Source organism: Phoca vitulina, unplaced genomic scaffold, assembly GCF_004348235.1.
Source record: "Phoca vitulina isolate PV1807 unplaced genomic scaffold, GSC_HSeal_1.0 scaffold19, whole genome shotgun sequence".
In the NCBI taxonomy this organism is placed as follows: domain Eukaryota; kingdom Metazoa; phylum Chordata; class Mammalia; order Carnivora; family Phocidae; genus Phoca; species Phoca vitulina.
This window is the reverse complement of record NW_022589722.1, coordinates 23,766,496-23,781,740: the sequence shown is the minus strand read 5'-3', so window position 1 is coordinate 23,781,740 and position 15,245 is coordinate 23,766,496. Positions and strand designations below refer to the sequence as shown.

The 15,245-nt window shown below is 51.8% G+C and overlaps 1 protein-coding gene across 1 annotated transcript in view; it reads right to left on the bottom strand.

Annotated features, from left to right (window-relative positions):
* Positions 1 to 1,474, bottom strand: part of CSF2RB (colony stimulating factor 2 receptor subunit beta) — a 74,876-nt gene extending 73,402 nt beyond the window's left edge. The window contains 1 exon segment of the mRNA XM_032416350.1: positions 1,323 to 1,474. Within this exon segment, the coding sequence (XP_032272241.1) occupies positions 1,323 to 1,354 (32 nt within the window). The 5' untranslated portion in view covers positions 1,355 to 1,474.
* Positions 1,475 to 15,245: the final 13,771 nt, after the last annotated feature.

Below are 15,245 nucleotides of genomic sequence, written 5' to 3'. Positions count from 1 at the left end.
GGGCAGGGAGGCCAGCGACCCCAAGACCTGGCTCCATGGCCCCATGAAGGGAGGCAGGAGGGCACCCATTCCTCCCCCTCCAAGGGGCAAAAGGGTGGCTGAGAAGAAGCAGGGAGTGGGAAGGACAGAGCACACCGTCAGGGACAGGGGGTGGCTTTGGTGGGCGTCCAGCCTTCTGACATTCCCTGACAAACAGGAAGTGCCATGGGCCTCACACGGCAGCCACTTCTGTGTGTTTGTGCGTTCGGCTCAGTGTCCTCTGAGAGCCTGTGGGGAGCCAGGTGGGGCTGCCCCAGCCCCCGCACCGCCCTCCGGCTCACCAAGGCCCTTCTTGACCACCCCCCCCCCACCGACCTTCAGCCTTTGGCAATTCCACCTCCAGCCCCCAGACTCCACCGTGGACCCTTTGCTGCCCACTTTGACCTAAACCAGCCTGACCCATCTCACAGTGGGCACGCTCTCTTCCTGATGTCACCGGCTCTTCCAACCCAGGGCAGGAGCCAAGCCCTGTGTCCTCAGGTCCCCTACAGCTCAGGGCGCAGTCTTGCTGAGAGATAGGCCCTGGTGAGGCTGTGCTCCAGGTGACCCTGAGGAAGTACTTTATCCTCCCTGGTCCTCATTTTTCTCATCAGCACCACGACAGGATTGGACTAGAAGGATCCAAGGACATTGTCCAGTTCAAAGATCCATTCACCGATTCACTCATCCGGCAGCATTTCCAGAGCATTTAGTCCATGCTGGTGTTGTTCTACGTACTGAGGATATAGCAGTGATGGAGGAACAAATACCCTCATGGGGCCTGCTGATGGGAGAGCCAGTGATACAGAAAACAAACAAGCCAACATAGAATATTATGCAAGTGGGCTAAGGACTCTGCAGAAAAGGGAAACAGGGTGAGCCGTCAGAGAGCAATGTAGGGACTGTGAGGGAAGACTTTTGACATTTGAGCCAGGCCCCAGATAAAGAGGAAGAAGCCAGATCCTGTGATTCTGTTTGAACAGAAGATGGAAAGCCATCTTCTAGCCTGGGACCCAGGACACCTGTGCAGACTCTACACCCACTCCTGTGTGACCCTGGGAAAATCACTTGCCCTCTCTGAGCCCCCATGCCTTCATCTGTGCCTGAGGGAAGTGAGCCACGACTGGAGCCTTCCTTGAAACACTTCTGAGAATCAGCATTTCTGAGCATTCGGGTTCTGACTCAGCTCCAGCCTCTTAGCTTTTGTGACCTCGATAAGGGGCTGCAGGAGGGTGGGCCTCTGTCTCCCAAGGCCCTCTGGGAACAGGGAGGAGGCCCAGGGAGGGCACTGCCCCCACACTCACCTCTCGGCCCGCAGCTGCTGGGCCAAAGCCATGGTCGTCAGTGCTCCCGGGGAGAGGATGGCAAGAGTCTCACCTGGCCAGGCCCCGAGGCCAAGTTCACCTCTCACTCACCTCTAGCCACCCTGCGTCTCTGCTGTGGTCCCAGGAGTTCCCAAGAGCCACCCCTGGGGAGGCCCCACCCCTGCCTCTCTCATTTAGAAGAGGCTCCTCCTCTGGGCTCTCTAGGTCTAGCCCTGGGCCCACACTTCCTCTTTCCCACCTCCCAGCTGCACTGCAATTGGGGAAGTGCCCACCCTTGCATGCTGGGTTTGCAGGAATCCACTGACTTGGGGGCTTTGAGGACTTCCTCGATGTACTTTCTTGGAGCTGGGCTGCCATTGGGCATCAGAGAGCTCCATTCCATCAGAGACAGGGTCCCTGTGCTGGCTCAGCCACCAAGGGGCCTCGTGAACTTGGAGAGTCTCTTCTCTTCCTCTGGCTCATCACGCCCAACCCTCTCACTCTCACTGCCAAGCCTTTGCCCAAACTATTCCCTAGGCCTGGAGTGCTGGCTTCCACCTTGCCTGTCATCCCTCAGGCTCTGGGCAAATGCCACCTCCTCCGGGAAGCCTCCCTGGTTTCCCCAACAGAATTAGCACTCAGTTGCCTCTGTCGTATAGAGTGTGAATGTCGGTTTATGCTTCTGTCTTCCCCTTCCCCAGCAGCTCTGGGCTAAACTCTCCTCATCCCTAGATCCCCAGGCCTGGCACAGCCAGCCGGTCCTTGCTGGATCTGCCAACCACAGTGAACTTTATGTTACAAACCTGATCATTCCTTCTCCTGCTTAAACTCTTCAACTGCTTCGCCTTGCACTTAAGGAGAAAGTGCAAACTCCTGGTCCTGCCTACCTCCAGTATTCAGGGGACGCTTCTGGCTGGTGATTCCATGGGTCCTCTCACCGGTATGGCTACTGGATTCTGAAGGGAGCTCTCTGAGAAGTCCACAGCCACACCCACTAACCCCCAACCCATCACACACACACTCACACACTCTCATCCACACTCAGCGCTCACTCATGCATTGCAGATGCAAAGCAGAAGAACAACAGAGAGAGAGTAGAGATGAGAAACAGCCATGCTTTGCCATCCATGGGCATCACAGAATGGGGCCTTCTGACTCCATTTGTCCCAAACCCATGCCATAGCAGTGCCCCTAGGACTGGGACAAGGGTCTAGGGGGACAGAGCCAGCTGCATGGAGGCCAGAGCCAGGGTCTCCTACCACAGTCCCTTTGTTACCTCCCAGATGAAGGGACTGGGGACAGGAGCATTCTCAGGATCCCGAGGGCTATCTGGCTATAAGAATGGAGGGCGATTGGCAACCTCAAGCCCTTCCTCTGAACCTCATCCCTGCTCCAGCCAGCCACCCCATGGCACCCGCTGCCCCAAATAGAGTTCAGGGTGAAGCCAGAGCCCCCAGGAGGGAGCATGCTCTGGGCCCAGCTCCACATTCCTGACTCAGTGAGGATCTCCCTCTCTTCAGCAGGCCAAGGCCTCTTCTGAAACCAAGATCCTTTATGTACTCCTTGGGAGGCAAGCACAGTTGGAGAAAGACAGAGGAGAGGACACGAAAGGAGAAAAATAGAGAGACAATCAGTGACTATTTACTGAGCAAGGCATTTGGAAGACAGAGATAAGATGGCAGGGTGAACACAAGCTGGAATTCCCCATCCTACTCCAGACATACGAAAAAGGCTGGATAATACATTCTTTAGTACTTTAAACATACAGAGCCTAGCTCACAAGCAAGAAAGTATAATATTCAGGTTCTAAGAGAGGGAGAACCTAGACCAGAGAGAGGGGCTGGTGCCTCACACTCCATGGGAGAACTAAGGGTGGAGATGGGTTATTGGGGCTGAGATTTTTAATGCCTAATCTGGGACTAGGCCTGGGCTACGTGTCCTGTGCTGTTGCCAAGAAGTCAAATCTGAGTTCCCAGTGTGAAGCCAGGTGTCAGAACTGATTAGAAGACCAGCCTTTCTCAGCTATCAGCCAGGGGTCACGGCAGGAATGGAGATACTCTCCCAGGCCAGGGGTAGAACAAAGGGTATGTTCACCAGATCAGAGTCTCAAGCCTGAAACATGCACTAGCCCGAAGCCCAGATCCAAGCTACCCACACAGTGTGGAAATCCCAAGCTGAGGCATTACATCAAAACAGTTTGGAAACCATGAGTCTATAGGAGCAGCAACAAAACTGCCCTGTGAGTTCACAAATCGAAGTTAAAAATTGTGTAAAGAACACCTACACTCTGAAAGACAGCTTACAGACTCAACATACGGAAGAATTCACACCCGGGGAACTAGAGATAATATAACTAATGACTCCAACCCAGTCACTGGTGTCTCAGGGCTCCTGGTCTACAGTGTAAAGCAATTAAATGCAGAGTCAAAGGACAGGGTGAAGTGACAGACATGGCAGGTGTCTGTAAGCACCAAGAGCTGCAAGCACCCAGCCATGGCCGAGGTCAGTGCAGCCCTAGAGTTGGTCAGGAAAGACAGGAAGTGACAATTTGAGCCAGGAAGTGTGACACAGCACTGTCATGTGATTGTGTGTATCATCGTATGTGTATGGTTGGCAACACATATAGTTGCACATAAATGTGGATATAAACACATACAACTCTGTGTAGGGACGTGTGAGTGTGTTTAGGTTGCGTCCACGCGAGAGCACGCAGCATAGTGCACAGCAGTGAGACTGTGAGTATGAGAGGCCAGGTTTATGCGCTGGGATCTAAGTGGGCACATCATGAGCGTGAACAAGAATGCATTTATAACATATGAACTCGGGCAACCAGTATGTCCTTTTTGATCCTTTCTTTACCCATCGTAAAACAGTCTTACTGAATGGGTGGTATTGGGAATTAATGAGAAAAATGTATGAGAAGTGCCTAGACACATGGGAATTTCTTATTCTTGTTCATAGTTTTCAGTGTGTGTGTGTGTGTGTGTGTGTGTTTCAGGGATGACAAGCCCTTAAGTTCACCTTCCCAGATTTCTCAAGGTCTTGCCTTCCCATCCCCCACCCCCTCTCCCCCACCCCCCAAGAAGCCTCCTGTGTGTGGCCCTGACTCAGCCACCGGGCAGCCATCGCCGCCTCCGCAGTGGGGGGGAGGGCTGCGGGGATGGGAAGATTGTCCAGGGAAGGGCCCCAGGGCCTGTGGGGGGCCAGCTCTTCCCTCCCTGCCCGTGATTCTGCTGAATATGGGTATTTCTCTAGCTCCTCATACAGAACACTGCTGCTAATTTTATGTCCGAGCTCTGATACGGTGTAATTTGAGACCAGACACTCTGTCAGCAGTGGGCACCCGTCCTGCTGCTGCTGCAGGGGTGGAGAATGAGGCAGAAGACTAGCCAGGAAGAGGAGCCAAGCTCTTCACACATTTCATTAAGCCAGTGTTTATCGAGCCTTTCTGGGGAGGTACAAAGAAATGCCTGGAGTGACCTCTGGTGTATCAAGAGCTGATCTGATAACCTCCACTGGCCACAGCCTGGGAGTAAACAAGAGTCATTGAACAGTGGGATGGGTAGCTTCCCTGCCCAGGCACTGGAGCTCAGATATTTTATTCCTAGAAGAAAGCACCTCTGGCCTTCCCTTCCCCAGGTTACTTTGAGAGCATACCCAAATCTAACAACCCGGAGATTCGAATCTGGAGGAAAATCGCTGGGGGGCGGGGGAGGGGTTGGAAGCAAATGACAGTTAAGTGACAGTTTGACAGTGACAAGGAGGATGGAATGCTGAAAGAAAGCAGGTGCAAGAAGTCAACAACAAAAGGCAGGGGCTGCTCCGAGAAGGGGCATTGCTGCATTACGGAATGCAGTTCATATGTCTGTTCATAGCCACATCTCCAAGGCAGGGTTCCATATGCTCAGGCCGCACCCGAGGAATTCCCAGAGGACTGGATGGGATTGAGGCCTGGCTCTAAAACTCACAACATGCACAGCACTCTTCGACCCTGATTCGGGTGCCGGCGTATCCAAGCTAAAGCGCGGCCCTTGGTTTAGAGATGAGGAACACGGCCTCCAAGGAGCTGGTGGTTCCGAGAGCTCCAGCCTCGGGAAATAGGGCACAGTGGCAGACGGGGGCTGGGGAAGAGGCAGGACCAGGAGATGATGCCCCAGGAGCTCCTTAGGGGAGCTCAGCAAATGCCTGCTGCCTGAGTCATCAGCTCTCCTAGGGAAGAAGAGGAAAATCCCAGATTAGGCTGAGCAAGATTCCTGGGGATCCCTCACGCACTGAATTCCCCAATCTTGACCCACATGTGTCTCTCCTTGTAATTTATGAGGGGAGCTTCACTGGACCTCCTCCCTGAGCTATAAATAGCCACCCCTGGCAATCCCCAGGGAGTGGTATTTGGAGACAGAGGGTGTGGATGAAGCCAATCGGACAGCAAGCTCCCTGAAGGCAGAAGGCTCTGCCTTCTCTTTGGCGCCCCGGCTTGCAGCAGAGCTGGGTGCGGAACTCAGATGCCCTGGCTCTGGCATGTGGCTGACCGAAGTTCATTTTTCTTGTTCATTTTTCTAAGTGGAGATGATAATATTTGCTTCCTAGGATTAATGCATTGCTCGTTGTTTTAAAATGTAACGAGGACCTACTACATGCCAGACATCCAGCGTGTGCCCGGCTCCAGATAAAAGTAATTGTCCTTGGGATGCATAATTTCTGGAGGCAGGTTAAATAGGATGATGAATGCCAAGTGCTTAGTACGACACCCACACGAGGAAGGTGGTCAGTAAATTACAAATGTTAATGTTGTTGTTATTGAGGATAATTTTCTTGGTATGGATTGGACCCCTCCTGATCTATCTCCCCATGTGCACTTTGCTCCTCTGTGTCTTAAAACTGATCACATTAGATTCTAATTTTCCCCCACATTCCTCTAACCCATTCTTGCCGCACTTGTCTATGGAAACGGCTTTGCACTTAATCAATGTGTTGACGGAAACAGACCACCAGGGGGCGCCGCAACTCAACATCCCGGTTCTCGCTCTGCAGCGCCACCTAGAGGAGAAATGTCCTGAGCCGCAGTAGAAGGAACAACCCCACTAGAGGGTCAAATTGTGAGCTAGCCCCGGAGGAGCCCTGCGTGCTGGATCCCACTGTCCTCCCCAGAAGGGCCCGTCGGTCCGAATCTGAGCAGGACTCGTGAGAAGATGCCCCCAGAGGCTAAGGACCCTGAACCTCCTCTCCACTGATCAGAAATAGGCACCGAGATGCACTGAGTTTATGGTTTCACCATCCCTCCACCATAAAATTGCAGGAGTATATGAGTCAGCCCTTGCAAAATCTTGGAACAGTGCCTGGCCCAAAGTCCAGCTCAGTACATGTCGGCTCCGGTTCTTGCCACTTAATCCTCACACCTACCCTGATAAAATAGGTCCTATTTTTATCCCTGGTCTGGAGATGAGGAAACTGAGTCTCTACGGGATCAGGAGCCTGAAGCAAAGTGACTTAGTGCGTAAGGTCAGATTTTGACCTCAAATCTGGATGACTCCAAAACACAGTAACTGTGCTAGACCGGCCGCCATTCTTTCATCTATTCATTCCACAAGCATTCATTTAGCATCCACTCTGCAGAGGTATAAAGGATACAGACCGGAATCTGGCACAGTTGCTGCCCTCAACGAGCTCCCCCTGCTGTTGAAATACACACATAAACATGCAGGCATGCATACACACGGGCACACTCGCGGTGTGCAAACACACGCGGGTATAAACACAGAGGCATGCGTGTACAAACATGTCCACACATGCACACATCACGCATACACACATCATACAGAACAAAGTACAATTCCTGGAGAAACCTGGAGATACAGAAGAATACAGTTTCCCCGGTTCCATGCCCCCAGGGGGTCACAGACACAAATTTCTCCAGAGGCCTAGCCGGTGTCCTCACAGGTTCGGATGGAGCCAGGGTGGAAAGGCAAGGGGCGGGGAGCCCGTAGCTTAGCGTCTGTCTCTCCACGCCATCACCTTCCAGCACAGAACTCAAAGGACTCCCAGAATTCTCAATTTGAACCTGGCCTTCCAGCTTTTCACGAAGGTCTGCCTGACAAGGTAGGATAGAACTTGTTTTAGTAGCAGTCGGTTGGCTTGATCTACAACTTCCTGTGTGTAGATACCCAGTGCCTGGGTTTCCGTTGGCACTATGGCTCCTATCCCTGCAAGTGTTGGGGTCAGTGAGCAGGATCGAGGGACAGTAATCCTCTGGAATTCATTCAAAGAGGAAAGAGAATCCATCACAGTGTTTAAATAAAGAGTGATGTAATCTGATTAACGTTTTTTAAAGATCCCTTTGCCGCGTGGACGGCAGCTCACAGGAGGTGGCATTGGACGTAAGTAGACTAAGCGCCCCCTACTAACAGCTTTCTGATTCGATTTTTAAAAATCAGCTTTATCAAGTGTCATTTGCATACGATAAAACTCACTGACTTAAAGCACACAGGTCAATGGGTCTTGACAATTATGTAACCAACCATGTCACAATATAGGTCATTTCCATGATCCCAAAAAGATCCCTTGTGCCCCTTGCCTCCGACCTCCCTGCCCTGCCCGAGGCTCTGGCAACTACCGATCTGCTTCCTATTATTCTATTTTGTCATTTCTGAAATTTCATACAAATGGAATCACAGAGTATGTGGTCTTTTGTGTCTGACTTTTTTCACATAGTATCAGGCTATTGAAATTCACTGCTGTTGATGCGTACATCAGTAATTTATCCTTCTCACGACCGAGCAGTAGTCTCTTATATGGATACCACAGTTGCTTATCTTTTCACAAACTGATGGACATTATGGCTGCTTCCAGTTTAGGGTTATTAAAACAAAGCTACGACAGACATTCAAGCATAAAGGCTCATGTGGATGTGTGTTTCATTGCTCTTGGGTAAAGATCTAAGAGTAGGGTGTTGGATCCTATGGTATTTCACTTTAGAAGAAAACTGTTTTTCAAAGTGGTTGGACCCTTTTACATTCCCACCAGCCAGTGTATCAGGAAGCAGATGTGCCAAGGTTCCAGGTCCACACTGCCTCGGACACTGTGGCTCCAGGTCAGTAAACACGGGGGGAGGGAGGCATCTAAATGTAGTCATAGCCTCTGGGCTGGTTATTAAACTGTCTCCTCTCCGCTCCAGACCTACCCTTCTATGCTCAGCTCTCGGGAGCTGGTGTTGGGTGTCCAGACCACATTGCTGCTTGGCAGACTGATTCCCATTCGTTTCTGCCGATAGTAGCTCCTACCAGGAGACCAGAAGGATGGAGAGGAGGAAGGCATTTGCTCCCTTCTGTTTGCTCCCAATACCCAACAGCACTGCCCTGAAAGTCAATTCTAGTTTTTTCCACATCCCCAGGATGAGCCTCACCCCACCCCTTCCTCGGAGGTCTGAAGTTCTGAGTCCCAGCTCCCTGAGGGCCCTTCTCCAAGCTTCTGAGGCACCAACACCAGCTGAGCAACCTCCCCTCCATCTGCTCCTCCTCCAAGCTTCTAGGTTGCGACAACTCCACTCTCTTCCTTCCGTTCCCACAGCCATAGGAAGCAGGTACTCTATCTGGTTACCTCAGCGTCCCCTTTTGCTTTTCAGTCCTCCAAGATCTGTACAACCCATCCCCTATATTAAGTTCTCACTGCTAAAATAATTTGCGCACTTTCTGTTTCCCCAACGCCCAGCCCGCCCGGTGGGACCCAAGTCCAGCTCCTGGCTAGGGCGTCCCAAGGGAAGCAGGACCATCAGGCAGGAGGAGCCCATGCTGGGAGCAGAAGGACGGGCCCTCGGACAGCTCGCTCAACCACTCTGACCGGCAGTTTTTTTTCTCTACAAAAGGCGCCCAGCTAGAGCCTGATATAATTGAGGGCTAAGTAAGTATTTACAGAAGGAACTGGGAGAAGGAGGCATTTTATATTAGCTCCTGACACCTGCTCAGTTGGCACGCATTGCAAATTTTACTCCTAGGGGGGATGCAAATTCTTACTCTTTCTTACTCTATGCTTTTGTTCTTCTTAACCAGAAACTGCTAAATCCCCTAGAATTCATGCTTGCCGCCTTCCTTTGTTGAGAAAGTCCCGGAGTGGCAGTGGACTTGCGGGCACCCAGCTAAATGTAACGTTTCCCAATCTACCTGGCAGCTACAGGTGACCGCGTGACCAAGGGCTGGCCAGTGGGATGCGGGGGGATCTGTGGACACAACTTCCTGGCTGTGCCCTCAAAGAGAGAGGGTGTGCCCTCCACTCCCCTGTTCCCCTTCCTGCTGGCTGCAGAGGCCGAAGACAGAGGACAGTTAAACAACAAAGTAGAGAGTCTCTGACCCAACCCCAGATGGCTTACACTCCAACTGTTCATGAAAGAGAAAGAAATCTTTATTGGGTTCAAGCCACTGGTATTTTGACCTTGGTTACATCTGCTAAACGTGTGTCCTACCTGATACCCTAGAACAGGGATTGGCAAACGTTTTCTCTAGGGAGCCAAACAGTAAATATTTTAAGCTTTGTGGGGCATTGATCTCAGTCACAACTCCTGGATTCTGCTTTGTAGCCTGAAAGCAGCTGTAGCAATAATTGAATGGGGGTGGCTGTCTTCCAATAAAACTTTATTTATAAAAACCAGGCAGCAGATGTGGCCCTCAGCCCGTAGTTTGCAGACCCTTGAACAAGAGTTAAGAGCCAAGAGTCTCCCGGGTAGCAGTTCACACGGACTGCGTAGGAGGATCTGTGAAGAGCTCAGGCACGTGACTCGTTGGTGGGGCTGGAGCTGAGCCCCCGCCCCAAGGTCACCTCCTCCCTGGGGGTCTCCGTCTGCCTCTGGATGCTAATACGATGCCACTGCCTCTAAAACTCTGCCCCAGAAGGGGAGGGTCCCCCGGGCTGCAGTTTGCACCGCCTGGACTCATCAGAACCTTGAAGGCACCAAACGGGGGAAAATAGAACCTGCAGAAAAACCGCGGCTCCAGGCTGTCCCAAGTCTGCAAGGGGCTCTATTTGAAAATCAGGGTTGCCTCCAGGGAGTAAGTACAAAGGAATGCCAAACTTCTCATAACCCCTCTCCCCTACCCACCTCCTCCCCACCCTGCAGCTCCTGCACACATTTCCTCTAGCCCCAGCCCCCACGGCATGCCTCCCTCCTCCCTCCTGCCTCTTCTGGATCCTATAGATCCCTGGGGCCTCTCTCAGCGCATCTCAGTGCGTTCTCCTGCTGTCCCCACCCCCCACCCCCGCCTCCATGATTCTATGGGCCTTCTTCAGCCTTTGGATTCTCTGCACCAGCTAAGATGCAAAGCTGGTCAATGGCTCTTTGAAGGCGGGGGGGGGGGGGGGGGGGGGGCGGGGGGTGGCCTCTAGCTCTAGCTCTCATGGGTTGGGAGTTCCTACCCATAAGAGCTAGTCTTCTAGACTTTCCACTCCTTCCTGCTAAGGACTGTGTACCATGAGCACCTGTGGGTCAAGGACTACCACATTCATCTATGAATCTCTAGTGTCCAGAATGGGACCGACCAGTGTATGGGGCGTGGAGGAAGGGCGTGAAGAAGGGGGCAAAGCAGGGCGGTGGGCTCACAGACTGCATCGCCTCCTCTGGGCTCTGCCCTCCAGGTTCAGGGAAGAGCTTCCTCTGTCCCAGCCCACAATGAGCACTAATTGCCCAGCGCCCCCCGGAGCCCAGAACGGCACACCCAGGAACCAGAGAGCTTCGCAACAGGAGGTCCTGGAAATTCTGTAACTGCCCTTCATACTCTCACCCTTTGGCAATCTGCTCCCTCTAGCCCCAGCCCCCACGGCATGCCTCCCCCGAGGCCCTGAGACCTCCCACCCTCTGCGCACCCCGTCCTCGCCCCGGGGCCCTTCCCCAGCCCTGGTCTCCACCGATTGCTTCAGTTTCCACACCCGCCTGCTCCCCCAGTTCCTCCTCCACGTCTGGGGGCCCGTTCCTGGGCTCCTCCTTCATCTACTTCCTCAGTCCCCTCCCCACACACCCATGCTCTCTCTGGCTGCAGGCTTCATCTACTCCTGTGCCCCCATTACCAGCTGCTCCCGAGTGGTGCCCCAGGCCCGTGCGTCCAACTGCCTCTGGGCCCCCACCGCACGCAGATGCCCCCCAGCTCTGCAGAGCACCCTTCTTCCTGCAACCTCTGTCTTCGCCATTCGGCCAAGTCAGAGACCTGCAGGTCACATGGCCTCCTCGTCCTCCCTCGCTGATATAGCCAATCCCCAGGAACGTGTTTCACCTCCAAATGTCCCCCAAGTGCCCCCTCGCTCCATCCCTACAGTCTCCTGTCTTGCCTGCGCTGCTCCAGCAGCCGCCCTACCCGATCTTCCTGTCCCAGTTCAGCCCTGCAGTCTGTCTTCCCCACTGGCTGCAGGAGGCCCTTCCTAGAAAGAACTAACCAATGCTTCCAGCCCTCTAGCTCTCCGGAGAACCAGTCCATCTTGCTGTCATCCAAGCCAGGCTCCTGCCTGACTCTGGCCTCGTCCCTCTCCTCTTCCAGCTCAAGTCCGTTTTGCAGGTTGCTGGTGCCCCATGAGGCCCACATCTTCTCTGCTTGGCCAATTCCTGTTTCTCCCAAAAGACTATCTACCATCCCCTGGAAAGGCATCATAGGATTGAAATGTGTTGTCTGCCTGGGACACAGTAGGTGCTTAAGACGAGGAAGTTGGGGTTGTTATCAGGGGGCTCCTACAGCCCCGGGGACCCAGCAATGATCCCTGAGTTGCTGCTTTCATGCAGGTCTTAGGGTGGGCTTCCCCCTCACAATGACATTTGATGCTCAGACCACTCAGACCAGTGTAGCGGCGAGGGGGTGGGTCATCCTGTCCCCATTTCACTTAATAGCAGGATCGAGACTTTCTCCAGCACCTTCACCCCGACTCTTCCCACAAGTCCCCTTCCTCTAGTAAGAGGAGGAAGAGGGATCTTCTCTCCTCTGCGGCCTCCCTGAGTCCGGCAGCGTCCCACGTGTGGCATGCCCCCCTCCCCTCACTCCCCTCGGACCACACTTATAGACTTCTAGGGAAGAGCGGAAGGTGGCGGGTGACCAGAAGGGTGAGGGGCTCTGCACACTCTTGCTGCAGGAAACCCCTCGTTAGCTGTCTCTGTCTTTGGGCCCAAAGCATTGCCCATTGTGTGACCCTTCCCTTACAACCCAGCAGCTCTGACTGCATCTGTTACTTCTGTGCCTCGACTTGTCAATGTTTGAATAAAAGGCGCAGGCTTTGGTTTGCGACAAGAAGAGGAGGACCGAAAAGCCCCCACCCTCTCTTTCCCACCCCAAGGGAACTACTGAAACCCTTCCATTATTCCCTCTAAATTCCTCTGTATTTCTATATAAAAAGCTTACATTGCTATTTTTGACTGATTGACTGTTAGATATGATGCCTCAGTTTCCTCTTATGGCAAATGAGGATTTGGTGTTCTTATTTTTGTTGCATTGTATTAGATCTTTTTTTCCTCTTTGGAAGCTTTTGGAAACTTCTCTTTATCTGTGGTCTTCTGGGGTCACATGATGATGTGTGTTGTGTGGATTATTTTTCATTCATTTTACTATTTCTATGGTAGGCCTAACTCAATCTGGACACTCATGATCTTCAGTTTGGGGAAGTTTTCTTGGATTGTCTTCTTGATAATTTTCTCTGTTCTCTCTCTCTCTTTTTAAAAAATTTTCTAAGTCAGATGGTAGACCCCCTGGATTGCTTTTCTAAGCCTGTTCCTTCCCTTCATATTTTCCATCTTCATTTCTTCCTGTCATATCCTAGAAAATATTTCCGTGACATACTTTTCAAATCTGCTACTGAAATCCCTATTTTGGCTACCTTATATTAAATTTCCAAGACCTCTCTCTTGTTTTATGATTATTCAGTTGTCATAGCATCCTATTCTTGTTTATGGATTGTATCAGTCAGCTTTTGCTGTGTAACAAACAACCTCAGAAATCTCCAGTGGTGCACAACAATAGCAAAATTTTTTTTTTTGCTCATGCATCTGTGGCTTGACTGGAGTCATTCTGATCCAGATGATTCATTCTTGAGTCCAATCTAGAGGGACAGAGTTTCTTCCAGGCTCTTCTTTTATCTTTTTCGTTTGGTGTGTCTGTTTCACATCGGCAGCTTTCCTTATGTGTCTAATATTCTTGGGTTATTCACGAACATTTAACACTAAATATTAAATGTACTAAAAAGGCTGATCAGAAGCTCTGCAAGTGCAGGTGAGGGCTTATGGATTGACAGGTGTCCATTTCAGTGTGGGACAGAAAAGAGCATTATTGTTGGGAACTCCTATTATGATAGCAGGCATGAGACTTTTTCTCTAGGAAATTCTCCAGTAACTTGTCTGGCAGCTGCCAGTCTCTGCTTAGGATGTAGGAACAGGCTAGGGCGCCTTGGGAGCGGGAGGACCAGGAAGATGTTCTGGCCATTTGGGATGCGGACTTCCAATTAATACCCTGTTTTCAGGGGCACCTGGGTGGCTCAGTCAGTTAAGCATCTGCCTTCAGCCCAGGTCATGATCCCAGGGTCCTGGGATTGAGCCCCGCATCCAACTCCCTGCTCAGTGGGGAGCCTGCTTCTCCTTCTCCTCCCACCTCGTGCTTGCTCTTCTCGCTCATGCCCTCTGTCGCTATCTTTGTCTCTCTCTCTCTCTCAAATAAATAAATAAAAAATCTTAAAAAAAAAACAACACCCTGCTTTCAGCCCCATGTCTTGTCCCTGCCTTCTGTCATGCCGGCAACCTTGGTGTCCTGAGAGTTTCCTCTCTGCCATCTCCAGAGTGTAAACCTCCTGTAGGAGGCTCAAGGGTAAGCCCTTGGCCGCCAGCTCTCATCTCACACCATCAACCCCTCCACCGCTCCCCTTGCATCTGGACCTTGCTGGGGTTCTAGAGGCTCACTGTTTCCTTCTCCCCATGTGCCCTCTGCCTGCTGAGTCTCTTCGGCCTTTCTAAATACGGCACCATCATTCCAGACAAAGCCCCTTCCAAAAGTGTGTTGCAATCTCTCATCTCTTGATACCTCCTTTCTATTCCCTGTTTTTGTGGGATCATGCTTTTTCTATTTTTTCTCTATAATGTCAGCAAATGCTCAGAAGGGAGAAGACACCAACGACCTACCTTTTCTCTGCAGAGGGGTTTCTCCCTTTGTGTGTGCATAAACATCTTCCATCCAGACCATCCATCTTCTGCCCAGGAGGCTGCCCCTTTTTAATGACCCTAAAATTAATCGAGGCATTTTCCTGAACTAGGAAGTCATCCGCTACCACCTCCTCCAGGAGTGAAGCATGACAGACATTCCATTTTTCCAAATGGCCATGTGCTTTTTTAAAAATTTTCTTTACATTATGCCTCTTTTCCCAGATGAGGAACTTGTAGCTTGGATTGGAGAATGAATTGCCCGGGGCCCAGTGTGCCACCTGATGGAAAGCACAGGCCATGAAGAACAGGAAGACACACAGCAGAGGGGTCTATCCTTTGGAGATAGTCATCCTACCTGACCCATGGGCACACCCAGAGGCCGGTGCAATGTCACCCAGCTCCTGTCCAGTCCAAGAGCTCCATCCTTGCCACCTGAGGAGCAAGCAACACCCTTCACTTTTTGATGTGGTTACTAAACTCTTGTCTCAAAGGCTAATGCAATTTGCAAACCGATTTGGATGAAAGTCTCGGGTGTGAAATCATGATTTTCCATGCCACCCCCTGCTGTGTGTGTCGTGTGCGCCGGGAAAGATGAGAAGAATGGGCTGAGAGCTCCCTGTCCTCATCCTGAGTGGGCAGCCCCGGGGTGAGGGACCTTTAAGCTAAAGAACCAGGCTAGATGGGTGTCCACAGTGCCATGTGGGGAGGGAGCCTTTCCAAGCCCTGTGGACAAATTCTGGAAAAAACGGGGTCACCTGGACCCTGAGCAGGCTTCAAAA